Below are 18,250 nucleotides of genomic sequence, written 5' to 3' on the forward strand. Positions count from 1 at the left end.
TGTGATCACGCTCTCCGCAGCCGATGTGAGTAAGACCTTTAAACAGCTCAACAAGGCCACAGGGCCAAACGGATTACCAGGACGTGTACTGCGAGCATGTGCTGACCAACTGGCAAGTGTCTTCACTGATATTTTCAACCTCTCCCTGTCCAAGTCTGTAATACCAACATGTTTTAAGCAGACCACCATAGTGCCTGTGCCCAAGAGCACTAAGGTAACCTGCCTAAATGACTACCGACCCGTAGCACTCACATCTGTAGCCATGAAGTGCTTTGAAAGGCTGGTCATGGCTCACATCAACCCCATCATCCCAGAAACCCTAGACCCACTCCAATTTGCATACCACCCCAACAGATCCACAGATGATACAATCTCTATTGCACTCCACACTGCCCTTTCCCACCTGGACAAAAGGAACACCAATGTGAGAATGCTATTCATTGACTGCAGCTCAGCGTTCAACACCGTAGTGCCCTCAAAGCTCATCAATAAGCTAAGGACCCTGGGACTAAACACCTCCCTCTGCAACTGGATCCTGGACTTCCTGACGGGCCGCCCCCAGGCGGTAAGGGTAGGTAACAACACATCTGCCACACTGATCCTCAACACAGGGGCCCCTCAGGGGTGCGTTCTCAGTCCCCTCCTGTACTCCCTGTTCACTCATGACTGCATGGCCAGGCACGACTCCAACACCATCAAGTTTGCCGATGACACAACAGTGGTAGGCCTAATCACCGACAACGACGAGAAAGCCTATAGTGAGGAGGTCAGAGACCTGGTCATGTGGTGCCAGGACAACAACCTAACCCTCAACGTGATCAAGACAAAGGAGATGATTGTGGACTACAGGAAAAAGAGGACCAAGCACGCCCCCATTCTCATTGACAGGCTGCAGTGGAGCAGGTTGAGAGTTTCAAGTTCCTTGGTGTCCACATTACCAACAAACTAACATGGTCCAAGCACACCAAGACAGTCGTGAAGAGAGCACGATAAAACCTATTCCCCCTCAGGAGACTGAAAAGATTTGGCATGCGTCCTCAGATCCTCAAACGTTTCTACAGCTGCACCATCAAGAGCATCCTGACTGGTTGCATCACTGCCTGGTATGGCAACTGATCGGCCTCCAACCACAAGGCACTACAGAGGGTAGTGCAAACGGCCCAGTACATCACTGGGGTCAAGCTTTCTGCCATCCAGGACTTCTATACCAGGCGGTGTCAGAGGAAGGCCCTAAAAATTGTCAGACTCCAGCCACTCTAGTCATAGACTGTTCCCTCTGCTACCGTACGGCAAGCGGTACCAGAGCGCCAAGTCTAGGTACAAGAGACTTCTAAACAGCTTCTACCCCCAAGCTACCCAGACTATTTTCATTGCCCCCCCCTTTACACCACTGCTACTCTCTGTTGTCATCTATGCATAGTCACTTTAATAACTCTACCTACATGTTCATACTATTTTTTTTAAACTGCATTGTTGGTTAGGGGCTCGTAAGTAAGCAGTTCACTGTAAGGTCTACACCTGTTGTATTCGGCGCATGTGACTAATAAAATGTATCTTGCTTGCTATTTTTGTCTTTCTGTCTCTTTCGCCCTCTCTCCTAATCTGTTAATCTCTTTCTTCAGCATCATTCTCTTTCTGTCTCTCCCTGACAAAGGCAGTAATGTCCAGACACATTCCCTCTCCACAGCCCTGATCACTCCTGACAAGCACCATCAACACTGTCTACACAGTACACACATCCACTCAAGACCCCTCACACAAACAAACACACACACACACACCACACACACTCACTCACACAAAGAGGAACAGATAACACTGCTCTGTGGCACAGCTGAGCCAGTGAAAGGAATAGGAATCTCCGTACACTCATGATCAATGCATCATTTTACATTTATTAGGCTGAGCTTTCAGTCGTCAGACCTTCATCAGAGAATACAAAAACACACGACGACACACAAGGCCACATGTAGGAAACGTGCGTCAACGCAATCAGACATGTTGCGCATCAGCAACAAAAGTGCCAGGAGGCACATCAGTCATCAATTATCTCAGAAAAGTGTGACTTGATCCAGTCTTTTTATCCTCATTATTTTAACATGAGGGTCATCCTTTAATATGTTTCCCCTTAACCCCTGGCTTTATGTGGTTCCTGTAATTAATGTTGGTTCTTTAACCCAATACCCGCTTACAAGTTCCCATAGGCCCACCCCTTTCGCATTTTTATTTTGTTTATTTAGTTCAAACCTGTTATGTAAAAATGTAATTAAAAAAAAAGGTACAATTATGTCAAAACTATACTGAATCCCAAAAATATCTATATTGTCTCAATCAAGTCACACTTTTCTGAGATAATTGAGATAATTGACTGCTGATTGCTTTGTACGCAGGTGTTGTTCATCATGTCTGATTGCATTGACACAAGTTGCCTATATGTGGCCTCTGGCATTGCGTGTTTTTGGATGCTCTGATTCCTTTTAATTTCGGTGTCACTCGTTATCTCCTGCACCTCAGCAACGGTCAGGTGTGTCACATATCCACTCAAGATTCTACAGCTGAGCCAGTGAAAAGAGAGAAAGGTTGAAAAGAATGAGTGACAGAGAATCAGAAACTTGTCTTTTGCCCCAGGCCAACACCTGCACTGATTACTATTCTGGTGTGCTTCATCCCAGACCAAGGACAGGGTGCTAGCTTGCCTTTATCACATACACACATACACACACACAGACTCCTGAGTGAGACTGAGGCGGAGCGGGTGATATTGGCTATGAGAGACAGGCAGAATACTGAGGACCACCACACAGAACTATACACACAACCTCCTTCTTCCATGTCCCATTATCAATCCATCTGGCTCTGTTCCTTTCATCAATCCCCAAGTGACCATTATCCCAGATGTTGCCACAGAACACACACCACACACACACACACACACACACCACCCCAGCCTTGATGAGAAAAGACAGTAGATCGTAGGCCAGAGGAGAGAAGTGCTGGAATATCAATAGGTCTGCATTAGTTCTGTGAAGACATGTAACATCTCTCCTTCACTTCCTCCATCCCTCATCTCCTCTGGTTCTCAGCATCTTCCCTTTCTTTCTCTCTGGCCAAATCAGACGTCATCACTGTGGCAGTGGTATTTTTAATGAATGTTTGATAGAGCTGTAATGAGTATTTCATATGAGATGGAGAGAGGAGATGAAGCCAGTAAGATGATGAGAGAGAATGAAAGAGAGGAGAAAAAAAGAGAAAAACAGCTGAAGGGAGAGAAGGACCGATGACAATTTCAGAGTAAAAAAGGATGAAGCAGAGAGAGGATAGGCGAGAGAAGATAAGAGTAAAAAGAATGAACAGAATCAAAGAGTAGGAATATTAGAGGACCTAAATAAAAGCCTAAACCAGACTAGACTAATCACCAGTATTAATGTTTACCCGATTATGAACCCAATTCAATTTGTTTTCCTTCTGTACAAGGGAGGGGAGATCAATATGAGGAAAATATCTCCTATCAGAGCACCCCTGTCTCTATGATTTACTAGGAGATTATGAATACACACACACTCTCTCTCTCACACACACACACAACAAACACACACAGAATGAGGGCTTATAAAATCCATATGACTAACCTGACTACACACAGCCCCAGTGCAGAGGGGATATGATATATTGTAGGATGATGAAGATGGAGGAGGACGGAGGGCATTGGGACATAATGTTATCGATTTCACTCTGTCGCCCTTTCTCTCCTCTACCTCTATCCTTCATATCCTAATCTTCTACGAACACACGAAGGTAACAGACACCTCACACTCACACACACAAAGATGACATCCCACACACTCAAGTCCTACACACGCTGTCAATGTCTAGCAGCACCGCATAGACACAATGCAGTCTTTCTGGGAACAGTCTCATGGTCCCATTTGGAGAAAACCCACACACACCTTAAACTACAGTTATGTGCAGAATCCTCACGTTAACTCGCATCCCTCCATTCCAATGAGCCCATCCATCTTTTTTTATTGACGTTTTGACGTCGCTCCCTCAAGGACAAAACATCTCATTCAGAAGAGAAACCATGACAGGAATCTAGCCACGTTATGAATTCACATTCTCACTGAGACAACTATGTAGGTTGTGTCAGCCGAGATCTTTCATAATAATTGACACACACACGCACCTGTTAGAATATGTATTTTTTATACGACCATACAAGGGAAGTCCACACCCACGAGCTCCTTTGGAGATGGCTGCTGTCTGGTTAGTATAGAGCAGGGGTACTCAAATACTATTTGAGAAGGTCCGGATGGATGTTGTAAATTATCGCCGAGGTAACAAACTCCCACCAAGCGACCCTATGCGACCTCAAACTGTTCACACCCCTCTTGTTGGTGGAGAAAATGTTGCAGTTTTAAAGCTAAGGTCCAGCATTTATGCACATTTTGCCATCTTATGTGTGTTTATACAATGATACACTACATGACCAAAAATATGTGGACACCTGCTAGTCGAACATGTCATTCCAAAATCACAGCCATTAATTCCCTTTGCTGCTGGGGAGGCTTTCCACTAGATGTTGGAACATGGCTGCGGGGACTTGATTCCATTCAGCCACAAGCGCATTAGTGAGGTCGGGCAGTGATGTTGGGCGATTAGGCCTGGCTCGCAGTCAGCATTCCAATTCATCTTAAAGGTGTTCGATGGAGTTGAGGTCAGGGCTCTGTGCAGGCCAGTCAAGTTCTTCCACACCGACCTCGACAAACCATTTCTGTATGGACCTGGCTTTGTGTACGAAGGCATTGTCATGCTGAAACAGGAAAGGGCCTTCCCCAAACTGTTGCCACAAAATTGTTGAGGGTAACATCTCACAGCAAGAACTGGCAAATCTGTTGCAGTCCATGAGGAAGAGATGCACTGCAGTATTTTATGCAGCTGGTGGCCACACCAGATACTGACTGTTACTTTTGATTTTGACCCTCCCCTTTGTTCAGGGACACATTATTCCATTTCTGTTAGTCACATGTCTGTGGAACTTGTTCAGTTTATGTCTCAGTTGTTGAATCTTGTTATGTTCATACAAATATTTACACATGTTAAGTTTGCTGAAAATAAACGCAGTTCACAGTGAGAGGACGTTTCTTTTTTTGCTGAGTTTATGACCACATCTAATGTCCACCATTTTTATCATTATGCGCATTTTCCCACCAGAGATGTGTTTTCAGCAAATGTACTTGTTGCAGATAAAAAGGCTGTGCTTGATGACTTAGTGCACGTACAAAAAACGTTTACAATTAAATTCCCATGTACTGACTAAAAATGACAAGTGAAATAGGTTTCCGTTGCATTTTCCACTCTACTGATGGTTTTTGTCACAAAAAAATGGCATCATATAGCGAATGTGCCGACTCTGGTATTGGTACGTGAGCTCCAGCCAACAGCTCTCAGATACAGTACGGTTACGGGTACAGCCTACACATGATGAGATTAATATGAACAAAAGAGCGAGATGTATTTTTATTTGTCAAATGGCAGCCAAGCATGGATAATCATGTCACCAGAATCAGACCCTAGATATTTATTGGAAAGGAGCATCAAGATCATCACCGTGCACTTTCACCCCCCTGTGAAGTTCATCATCACTTATTTCATCTGTAGCCTAATAAACTGTAGGCTTTCCTGACAAGTTGAAGTGGGAGGACCACAGAACATGTCATGACTCCAAGTTTACTTCCGAGATTTCCTTTTGTTATTTGCGCATAAAAACGTTTCCACCGCCATTTCTCGGCATAATCCATTTTACTGACACAAGAAGATCTCACCTTGTTTTGTCGACATTTGGAAAGTTTACTAACAAATTAGCTGTTTCCATCAGGCCTGTTGTGACGTTTTTTATCCAACGTACTTTACGTGCATAAAAAGGTTGGATAGAAACCCACTGGTCACTGCGTGCAAAGAAATACTTTGTGTTTCACTTCAGTGCTGTGTTCCTGTCATTACACTGGTGTGTAGCCAATGAGATAGGCTTGCCAGGGATGTGCAGATGACCTGGATGGGATTTACAACCTCACTAGGAGGAAGAAGAAGAGCCCTTGCAGCTTGGACGAGTGCATTACCTGCTTCTGGTGAACAGATTCATTTAATTGCTTTTAGCATAACAAATGCCCACGAAATATGTTTTTGAGGAGATTGAAAGAGAAAGTGAGACTGAATATGGCTTGACAGGAAGTGATCTGGCCCCGGGAGAAGAACAGACGGATCGGTCAGTAAAAACATGCATGAATAGCTAGCTAAGCTAACGTTAGCTGGTTTCAGTAGCTAGCTAGCAATGTATTTTGTTTTATGTAGTTGTGGTCTTCCTAGTTGTGTTTGGGATACAGTAGCTAAGTTATACAGTCTAGGGCCCATGCTCAGTTCCAGTGATTTAGGTTATAGCTAATATTGGATATAAACAACGATAGTAGTTTTATATTGTTTGCTGTTAAAATGTGGATACCTGTGCATTTTTTACTTTGGAGACGAATGGCCACATTGCAATTCCCCATTGTCACACCTCTGTGTGGGACTCTCCAGACAAGCAGTTCAGACTGAGTTTTTTCTTGTAGTGGGCTGTATTGCTTTACAGAACGGTGTTAAATTTTAGTTCTGGTGTTATACTTTGTATTCCAGGTTATAGAGAAGCTTCTCAGGAATACAGAACACTCCATTTCATGAAGATAGGACTTACCATTGCTAAGAATTATATTTTGAAGTGATTGAAAAAGGTCACAGACAATGTTAATCCCTGGTCAATAATGGCACCAAATCACCCGCCTGGATTCTTAAAATCAACATGTTTTGTCCAATATCTCAAGATAGGGTGGTCATATTGTTATGCCATTTTCAAGGCTGATGTAGAACACAGAGATTATTCAATTTAAAGTCAAAATTACTAAATGAAAATGTAATATTATGCAAATTAGATACTTAATACGCACATTAGGCAGTACAGAATTGTCATTGACGTGGCAGAGGGTATTTTGTTTATGTGGTTTGGGGTGGTGATTTATGTAGTAGGGTGTTTGATTTATTATTTCCGGGTTTTGGTCTATGTTTTGTATTTCTATGTTCTTTCTGGTTTGTGGTATTTCTATGTGGGGGTTGGACTCTCAATTGGAGGCAGGTGCTTTCTCGTTGCCTCTGATTGAGAGTCCTATATATGGGTAATTGTTTGGTGTAGTGTTGTGAGAGATTGTTTCTTGTTTTGCATGTGTGAGCGTGACAAGACTGTTTTGTTGTTTGTGAGTTCTTCGTTTTTGTTATTTTGGTGTTCTCTTTATTTAAAAATAAATACAAGATGAGCATCCACATTCCTGCTGCGTTTTGGTCCTCTATTCCCGACGACAACCGTTACAAATATACATAATTACAGTAATTTAAGCCCAATAATTTAAAGTAGGGTGGTCATTATTAACAAATCTTCATGCTTTATGCAACAAAAAAAAGAGTACGTAACAATTTCTGAAATTAGAATATAACTTTTATACTATTTTATGCAAATTAGATACCTAACATGCTAATTAGCCTGTACAGAATGTAATAATTACAACACGTTAAGCCCATTAATTTAAAGTATGGTGTTCATATTGTTAACATATATTGTCGAGTAAGATGCATGTTGTAACTATATGTGTGTTACCAGGGATTGTAACAAAGTACATATAATTGGGATTCCAAAATAATGAACAAAAAGCAGGGTTTCTATTAACCAATTAGTAACTGTTAGGTTGTATATATCACAGTTATATTGTATTCAGTAGACCAACTGATTAGGCCTCGAGTACCAAATAATACACCCAACCCTGTGCCCGTGTGCCACCTGCATACACACAGACACACACTTCTCACTAAGTCTGTACTGTAACACAGAAGGTTACTAGTCTAACAACATAGCTTACTTCTAAAGCATGAAACACACTGAGAATCTCACTGCCGATAGACTGCCAATATGTACTTATCACAGTGGGAGGCTGTTCCTTCTCTTAGTAGAACAAAAGCGTTACCTGCTACGTGCCGACTTGGTAGCGACGAACCTACCGATTCTACTTGTAGAATCACCATGCTCATTAGCGGCCAAAAATGTGACTTTGAGCCAATCAGGAAAAAAAAGGGGAAAAAAAGGCTTTTTCTCCAAACATGAGCCTATGGGATGGTAGCTAGCTAAGTGCACAAACACAGTAAACACAACACTAAATACTTCCAAGCTAGCTAACCACTGTATCTAGTACTGACATTATAATTAAATCCCAATTAGCTAGATTAGCTAGTTTACCTGAAACAGCTGCCTGTGTTAACTGCCGAGTTAGTGCAGTGTCCTTAGCTAACGTTAGATAGCATCCCAAATGGCACTATTCCCTATATACTGTAGTTCACTACTTTAGATAGACCATAGAATTCTGGTCAAAAGTAGTGCACTACATAGGGAACAGGGTGACATTTGGGACGCAGGTTGTCATTCTAAACAGGATATTTCATAGGGATTGCCAGCCAGGATACACATCCACAAGCCATTTCCAGGCTTGGCTCAAAGCAGCAGAAACAAATTCACAAAAAACAGACCTGTTCCAGTCAGACATCTAGTGACTTGATGAGGGTATAGTGATGAACTGTTAGTTTGACAGTTATTGCCTTTAAGTGGGTCGTAATACAGAGACAGTGTAGGAGTTCAGTACTCAGCTACACTGATAATAATCATGTTAGACAGCGGCACACACACACCAGAGAGAGCAAGCGAGAGAGAGAGAGAGTAAACACGGAGTTTAAAGAAGGTTATACTGTAACTAGACAATCAGCTCTCATGACTGTACTTGTTGTTGACCTCTGTTACAGACACACTCCTATGATTAGCTCTGTGTACTAGGCGAGGATGGGTTGCAGAGTTGAGGTAGTAAAGGAGGAGGACATGGGGATGGGGGGACTGGTTACTGGCAGGAAGGAAGGGAAGGCTCAAGAGGCCTCGTTTTTGCTGGAGAGAGAGACAGAGAGGGTAAACCCAGACAATGGGTCACGATCCTGAACTTTTCATCGCCAGTCACATCCAATTACAGATGACAGAGGAGAGGAGACAGGCTCTAATAGGAGGATGCAGAGGCAGAACTATGGCTGCAGAACTATGGCTGCAGCTGTCTCCCTGTGTGTGAGAGAGAGAGCAGGGAGAGAGACTGCAGTAGAGTGGTGTGTTAGTGGGCCATGGAGGCGTGATGGTGGGAGGATGAGGTTGGCACGCGCTGGGCTCTGTGGGTGCTATACATGGCATATGTGAAGAGAGCGAGATGAGGGGTGCAGCTGCTGGGGGTGGACAAGTAGAGACGGGGATTGGTTAAACCAGTGGGTATTGAGGGAAGGAAGCGCTATGGGAGTCAATGGTTCTTCAAAGGCATAGTGTGTGTGTGTGTGTGTGTGTGTGTGTGTGTGTGTGTGTGTGTGTGTGTGTGTGTGTGTGTGTGTGTGTGTGTGTGTGTGTGTGTGTGTGTGTGTGTGTGTGTGTGTGTGTGTGTGTGTGACAACATGGATGGTGTGTTCTAGAATGTCACTGTCAGATCAAAGGAGATTGAGATGCAGTGGGTGTTAGACCTTCTCCGTCCCTCTCCCACAGTGTACCTCTCTATCAAACTCCTTAGAGTCAAACCAGGTGAGGGGGGGAGAGAGAAGGAGAGAGATGCTGTGTGTTTGTCAGTGCTTTGTAGTGAGAGTGGAGAAACACTGTAGTCATTACAGTAGTAGAATAAACTGGGCCATCAGCAGACACACACCGAATGAACCGCACACACACACACACACAGAATGAACCACACACAGAGAGAATGAACCGCACACACAGAGAGAATGAACCGCACACACACACACAGAGAGAATGAACCGCACACACACACACAGAGAGAATGAACCACACACAGAGAGAATGAACCACACAGCATAGACCTACACACTCCGAGCCATCACAAAGCAGCTCTGAAGATCACAACGGACGTGGGTTTTGATCAGAGACAGCATTTTACAGGGAGAACTCCCGGGACTCTCTGTTTCATCTGGGTATAGCTAGCTATACCTAGCTCAAGTCCTTCAGACTAGCTAACAAACCCCATTAACTAGAGCAGCTATGGCTAACTCACAGCTACAACAGCTAACTAGCCCCATCCACTCTGCCAGAGTAGCTTTGGCTAACTAAATTTATCTTGAACAGCAACTCAACTCAGACACCTGTGGCTAACCCAAACTCACCTGTACATACTGTAACTACAATACTGTCTCACCTGTACCTGTAAAACTCTGTCCCACCTACACCCAGAGTTAATTTCGTCAATGAAAATAGTGACTTCAATTTTTGTCAAACACCTATTTTTCAGAGGAAATTGACGAGACAATAACTAAACTAAAATTATATTTCATTTCAGTTATCTCTGTGATTAAAATCAGACTATTAATGTTTTTTCATTGAACCTTTATTTAAGACAGAGCATAGCAATTCGACACATACAACAACACAGAGTTACACATGGAATAAACAAAACATAGTCAATAATACAGTAGAACAAAAGAAAACAAAAAGTCTATATACAGTGAGTGCAAATGAGGTAAGATAAGGGAGTTAAGGCAATAAATAGACCATGGTGGCGACGTAATTACAATATAGCAATTAAACACTGGAATGGTAGATGTGCTGAAGATGAATGTGCAAGTAGAGATACTGGGGTGCAAAGGAGCAAGATAAATAAATAAATACAGTATGGGGATGAGGTAGGTAGATAAATGGGCTGTTTACAGATGGGCTATGTACAGGTGCAGTGATCTGTGAGCTGCTCTGACAGCTGGTGCTTAAAGCTAGTGAGGGAGATATGAATCTCCAGCTTCAGAGATTTTTGCAGTTCGTTCCAGTCATTGGCAGCAGAGAACTGGAAGGAAAGACGACCAAAGGAGGAATTGGCTTTGGGGGTGACCAGTGAGATATACCTGCTGGAGCGCGTGCTACAGGTGGGTGCTGCTATGGTGACCAGTGAGCTGAGATAAGGCGGTGCTTTACCTAGCAGAGACTAGTAGATAACTTGTAGCCAGTGGGTTTGGCGACGAGTATGAAGCGAGGGCCAACCAACGAGAGCGTACTGGTCACAGTGGTGGGTAGTGTATGGGGATAAATGGGCTGTTTACAGATGGGCTATGTACAGGTGCAGTGATCTGTGATAGACTGCAATTTGTTGAGTAGAGTGTTGGAGGCTATTTTATAGATGACATCACCGAAGTCGAGGATCGGAAGGATGGTCAGTTTTACGAGGGTATGTTTGGCAGCATTAGTGAAGGATGCTTTGTTGCGATATAGGAAGCCAATTCTAGATTTAATTTTGGATTGGAGATGCTTAATGTGAATCTGGAAGGAGAGTTTATAGTCTAACCAGACACCTAGGTATTTGTAGTTGTCCGCATATTCTAAGTCAAAGCCGTCGAGAGTAGTGATGCTGGACGGGCAAGCAGGTGCGGGCAGTGATCGATTGAATAGCATGCATTTAGTTTTACTTGCGTTTAAGAGTAGTTGGAGGCCACGGAAGGAGAGTTGTATGGCATTGAATCTCGTCTGGAGGTTAGTTAACGCAGTGTCCAAAGAGGGGCCAGAAGTATACAGAATGGTGTCGTCTGCGTAGAGGTGGATCAGGGAATCACCAGCAGCAAGAGCGACATCATTGATGTATACAGAGAAGAGAGTCGGCCCGAGAATTGAACCCTGTGGCACCCCCATAGAGACTGCCAGAGGTCCGGACAACAGGCCGGATGCAGTGCCTAACACCGCTGCACCACTCGGGAGCCCAATGGACTGGATAAGAGTTTTTAGGTGAGATTGAGAGCTTTTCAGTGATAAGCACAATGAATATTAGCAGCACAGATGCACAGAGCAGTTCTGTTCAGCAGTCTAAAGGACACACCACACCCGGGCACACACAGCCTGCCTCCGATTATACACATTGTGAAGCCGACTCTCTTGCTTCCCCGTGGCTAACCAGTCACCACCAGCCTTATAGTTAGCTACCTTTTGCCTGGTTAAGAAAGAAGCTTCTTTACTAAATTAAAAACAACAGCAGCATTGAGTTTAATAGTGAAACAACAGTCTAGCTATGTTTTTCTCTCCCTCTATGATAGAACAGTAGGCCGTCTTTGAATGTGATGTCTCGTTCAACCCTCCCACTTTCCCCAGTGCATTTCATAGCCAGGTTCTGTAGCCACCGTAACCAAGTCTCCTTCTTTTCCTCAGAGAAAACGGCTTGATTCTAGCCTTTACCTAAAAGATATGAGCCATATACCAGCTCTACTTTTCTTCTTCTTTCTTTCGTGCGTTGGTGGGCCGCTTTTTACAGTCATAAAGCATATTGCCGGCTGTTCTGAAACTCGACTACTTACGGACCGAACCTTTAACCATTTGTTTAGGCTACACTAACTACACCAGCTATAGCTAACAACCTGGGGCCTCTCTGACATGTTGAATAAGGAATAACGTCAGTTCTATTCATGGTATTCTCCATCTGCAACATTCTAGAATGTTTTGGAGCCCTGGTAACATTACCAGAGTCATGTTCAGTTGCAAAACATTCTCCAACGTAAAAACATCTAGGACTAGAATACATGTTAAAAAAGAGTGGAAAAACTAACACTGCCTACACCTGTTAAAACTACAACACTGTCTCACCTACACCTGTTAAAACTACAACACTGTCTCACCTACACCTGTTAAAACTACAACACTGTCTCACCTACACCTGTTAAAACTACAACACTGTCTCACCTGCACCTGTTAAAACTACAACACTGTCTCACCTACACCTGTTAAAACTACAACACTGTCTCACCTGCACCTGTTAAAACTACAACACTGTCTCACCTACACCTGTTAAAACTACAACACTGTCTCACCTACACCTGTTAAAACTACAACACTGTCTCACCTACACCTGTTAAAACTACAACACTGTCTCACCTACACCTGTTAAAACTACAACACTGTCTCACCTACACCTGTTAAAACTACAACACTGTCTCACCTACACCTGTTAAAACTACAACCCTGTCTCACCTACACCTGTTAAAACTACAACCCTGTCTCACCTACACCTGTTAAAACTACAACACTGTCTCACCTACACCTGTTAAAACTACAACACTGTCTCACCTACACCTGTTAAAACTACAACACTGTCTCACCTACACCTGTTAAAACTACAACACTGTCTCACCTACACCTGTTAAAACTACAACACTGTCTCACCTACACCTGTTAAAACTACAACACTGTCTCACCTACACCTGTTAAAACTACAACACTGTCTCACCTACACCTGTTAAAACTACAACCCTGTCTCACCTACACCTGTTAAAACTACAACACTGTCTCACCTACACCTGTTAAAACTACAACACTGTCTCACCTACACCTGTTAAAACTACAACACTGTCTCACCTACACCTGTTAAAACTACAACACTGTCTCACCTACACCTGTTAAAACTACAACACTGTCTCACCTACACCTGTTAAAACTACAACACTGTCTCACCTACACCTGTTAAAACTACAACCCTGTCTCACCTACACCTGTTAAAACTACAACCCTGTCTCACCTACACCTGTTAAAACTACAACACTGTCTCACCTACACCTGCCAAAACTACAACACTGTCTCACCTACACCTGTCAAAACTACAACACTGTCTCACCTACACCTGTTAAAACTACAACACTGTCTCACCTACACCTGTTAAAACTACAACACTGTCTCACCTACACCTGTTAAAAGTACAACATTGTACCTGCTTTAACCACCCACTGCACACCTCACACTCTCACCTCAAACACAGTATGTCTTGGATAATTAACATAAGGAACCATACGTGTGATCAGACCATGGCTTATATTAAGGTTACTACAAGCTTCCCTCCGTTGATCTACGTGCATGTGTGTGTGCATGGGTGGAGTGGGATTTCTGGAGTAGAGGATACCTTTTGGTAACATGATATCGTCCACGGTCCCTCTCCCATTTGCAAGGGGGCGATAGCAACGTTTTTCATTTTTGTCTTTTCATTTAGTTAAAGCAAGGAAGAGTCGCCTTTTCTTGCTAGTAGTAGTTAGGTGGCAGCCTGGCTAGCTGGTTTTAGCCTTGCTAAAAACATAGCGAGCTAGCTAGCCTTTTCAGCTTCCCACATCTCCATGTGAAATAATCAGATTTATAATTTTATAAATATTTTTATACTTGCTGGTGTAACCTAAAACATTATTCCAGTTTGATAGGCTGCTTGTGTATTAATTTCCATCAGCTAAAAATAAAACGTTATCATGTTTTGGTCATGGAGAAAAAAAGCACATGGCTAGCCACTTGCCTACAGCAGGTTCTACCATTTCACAATAGCCTATATCACTAGTTCTAAACAAAATACCTTGTCCGGTGGATTCTTGTTGTTTGGTTTACTGTTTGAACAGTTACTGAGATTATATTTGGTTATCAATGCAAAATGGGCTACTTTGATGAATAGCCTATGTAGCATATAGATCAGATCAAGAAACCAAGCGGCAAAACTTTTCAGGTAGTGAAAAGGTATGTTGAATGTCGGAGTGTATCACAAGGCACCTTATGTAACGAAAAACATTGCAACACTCCAAATCTTGCGTCTGCATAGAGCTTGTAGTAATCGTCTCAATGGCCGAACTTAACCTGTGGACCAACGGTCAGTCATACACTGTACATAGGCTAGTTATCATAAAGGATTCACAACAGAGGTCATAGGTTACAAAACAAACACATAGGCTGAATGTCCAACATCATTAATGCCAGGAAAACCCCTGGGCATCTGATAGCTATAAGAATGTATACAGAATTCCTATTGTTCTGATGATTGACTATTTACCCAGCATCAGCATTTATATTTGAATAATATTAAGAGTTTATGAATGTAATATTCACAGAGCTCTGTGATCCAGCTAGCTTACAGTCACTGCTGGATGACGTCCCTAAGTAGTGTCACTATGGAAGGCTGGCAGGCTGTCTCTCCCTCCCTCTGAGATGAAGCCTGCCTGGATCTCTCTGTTAATCCATCTGTTCTGGTAAACACAGGCCTCGCTGACTGGCTAACACAAACACCCAGACACACAAACAGACACACACACACACACATACACTGGTAGACCATTTATGGCTCACACTCTCACGAACACAACATTTTGTGTAGACATCCATGGAGTCATTGGTATGCAATGCACACACGCAGGCATATAAACAACACACACATGATTGTGTGATAAGCACACACACACAAACAAACATACACACAAACAAACACACACACACTAACCTGCAGGGTCCATGACCTCCTCGATAACCGGTGGCAGGCGTAGTCCGTCCATGGTTGCCCTGGCGATTCAGTGTGGGGATTAGGTGGAAGGTGTCGTGTGGGTCCGGATGCTCTCTTGTACTGCAGAGGTCGAGTGATGGATGAGTATAGGGGGACCAGGGCAGAGAGAGACAGGGGGAGGATGACACAGATGAAGCCCAGGAAGGCTCAAGCTCCGGGTAGACTCAGCCGCAACAGCCCCTCCATCCTGGAGGTGAGAGAGACGCACAGATGCTGGAGAGCAAAGAGACAAACTGAGTGAGGGACCGCAATCTGAGATGCATGCAACAAAGAGACAAACTGAGCGAGGGACCGCAGTCTGAGATGCATGCAACAAAGAGACAAACTGAGCGAGGGACCGCAGTCTGAGATGCATGCAACAAAGAGACAAACACTACAGCTCCCTCTCAAACTCACTCAGATGCTGCACAATTCACTCTCTAGACCTCCTTTTGTTTTGATACTGCACTCCTGTCTTCTTTTTACTTGAGCTGTTATTCTATAACCCTTTCCTGTCCTTTTCTCTCTCTCTCTCTACCACTGACCAATTCTCTCACTCTCATTTGCACGGTTGGTCCCTCTACTGGTTTCTCTCCCGTCTCGGTCTGGGTATGAAGCACGTTTGATGCTAATGCTTTGTATCCCTTCTCTCGTTTTACCTCTCCCTTTCTCTATCCCTCTATCTGCTCTTTCTGCTGCTTTAACCACACGGGTCAAATCAAAGGCATTCCTTTCTCCATCTAGCACACGTATTTGTAAGTACAAATATCAGGTAAATATAGACACACACACACACTGTATTTACCTTTAATGAGAGTCGGACCTTGGAGCTCTGGATGCTGACAACCTATTCTCCTGCAGCTTGCGATTCATTTCCCATCTGTTGTTCACTCCTCCCTCCATCCTCTCTCTCTCTCTCTCTCACACACACACACACACACACACACACACACACACACACACACACTCTCCCTCCGATTCTCTTTCTCCTTGTGTTAACTATGCAGGCCTCATTAGTAAAGGTTCTCATACTAAATACCGCTGTCTGATTAATTCCGTCTCCTTCTATCCTCCCTCTATCTTTCCTTACAGATTAAAACGGCTTAACCCTTACCTGCTGTTGACCCGTCAGCTGTGATCAATGAACACAGCTAGTTTCATCCAGCCATCGAACCTAACGAGAGAGCCCAGATTGTATGTCATGAATACACAATGAACTTATGACGTGAGGGCTTTAACCCTTCGCTGCACTGAGGACAGGTACTGGGGGAGAGACTGATGAGGGAGGACTCTTGTGGGTTCTCACAGCTGCCGTGTACCTTCAGAGGGACATGAAACACTGCGGGGGGAAATATGTACAGGTTTATGGTATCTGTCATTCTGCGAGCAGCATTTTGTAATATCTACAATGCCTTTGAAAGCTTTGTGTAGCAAGAACCTTTAATATTCATGACTATCAGAATGGCATCAAATGAAACTAAATTAGGCTACTTGTCAATGATGATTATTCTCAAACTATTCATTACGAATTTTGATCAGTCATGGAAATAAAATTGCTGAAAACAAATTGGCTCCCTATTTAAAAAGAAGATGGAGAACAAGCTATGAAGGAAAAATACTGAAGTTTTGGTGAAGGTAAAGCCAACTAGCGCAAAAATAATATTGCGATATTGTTTAAAAAAATACGATAAGAATTATCATAATCTGCAAGCCATTGAAAGCTTTTCTCCTTTGTGTTGCAAGAACCGTTAACATTCATGACTATCAGAATGGCATCAAATGTAACCGAAGTAGTCTATTTGTCAGTGCTGATTATTGTCAACAGATGTAACTATTTATTATGTGCTCTCAGCTTTGACATGTTGTCATTGTGAGCACAAAGGCCATGAAGTAACAAACTGAGTAACACTTCACAATACACAATGACTCACAACAAGCAGGCCTCTCGTTATAAAAATGGAACTGCGACGAGCTCAGAGCATCACACAACTCGAGGCGGAGGGGTTGCTAGGCAACCAAGTCCACTGGACCGCATCACATGAAATAGGCTAGACGCAAATTGTTCAAGCTAAAAACAAAACTACAGAGATAAGTGAAACATTCTTAACAGTCAAACCTCAATATCTAAATTAGTTGTAATAGATGGTCCTTACTAGCCAATGATGAAAGTTTCAGGAAAGACTACAAAAGTTCAAAGTTGACTTTGAAGGATTTTTCATCTTTACCAGAACACCCTGGTATCTTCTGCCCTGTGGGTTCTCTCGATCAGATGGTGAATAAGTAAACCTGACTACAGTGAGTGAGTGTGACTGAGCTGCTGTGCATCGCTGTGCAACACTGCAGCAGAAGTTATATAAGGCAGGATTTCAGAGGACCAGAGAGAGAAAGAACACTACTGTCTGAAAGGAAGAGGGAAGGGAGTATACCCAGAATTATGACAAATTGCATAAGTAGAATTGAATAAGCTAGCAACACATATAGGTATTGCTCCCACCACTGTGCCGCAAGGAGTGGAGGTTTCTGCTGTGTGCTATCCTATGGGAGATGCTATGAATGCCATGCTACCATCACCAGGAGGTACAGTCTACAAACACACATGGATGCACACACACAAACTTGATAACCGTGCCAAGGAGGGCCCTGTGTCCTGCTCTCTCCAACAACTCTCTCCAGAATATCTCCTCCCTCCCTCCCTCCCACACACGCACGCACGCACGCACGCACGCACGCACACACGCACACACGCACACACGCACACACACACACACACACACACACACACACACAAAAACTGGTATAAAAGACAAGAAGACAAGCAGGCTGTGAAAACTAGCCTAACCTTGCTGTGG

General features: G+C 43.4%; 1 protein-coding gene across 5 annotated transcripts in view; it reads right to left on the minus strand.

Moving 5' to 3' along the window:
• The window catches only part of ccdc136b (coiled-coil domain containing 136b), a 45,335-nt gene extending 28,760 nt beyond the window's left edge, over window positions 1-16,575 (minus strand). For 2 of the 5 annotated variants that reach the window (XM_029761126.1, XM_029761123.1), the window contains exons 1-2: window positions 16,207-16,301; window positions 15,363-15,635 (exon numbers count right to left, since the gene is read on the minus strand). In XM_029761126.1, coding sequence (XP_029616986.1) covers window positions 15,363-15,414 — 52 coding nt within the window. In that variant the 5' untranslated portion in view covers window positions 15,415-15,635; window positions 16,207-16,301. Of the gene's footprint in view, window positions 1-15,362; window positions 15,636-15,818; window positions 16,122-16,206; window positions 16,302-16,515 lie in introns of those variants that run through there. The other 3 variants (XR_003879298.1, XM_029761124.1, XM_029761125.1) reach the window with 3 other exon arrangements.
• Between the last annotated feature and the right edge of the window lie 1,675 nt (window positions 16,576-18,250).

Source organism: Salmo trutta, chromosome 8, assembly GCF_901001165.1.
Source record: "Salmo trutta chromosome 8, fSalTru1.1, whole genome shotgun sequence".
NCBI classification, from domain to species: domain Eukaryota; kingdom Metazoa; phylum Chordata; class Actinopteri; order Salmoniformes; family Salmonidae; genus Salmo; species Salmo trutta.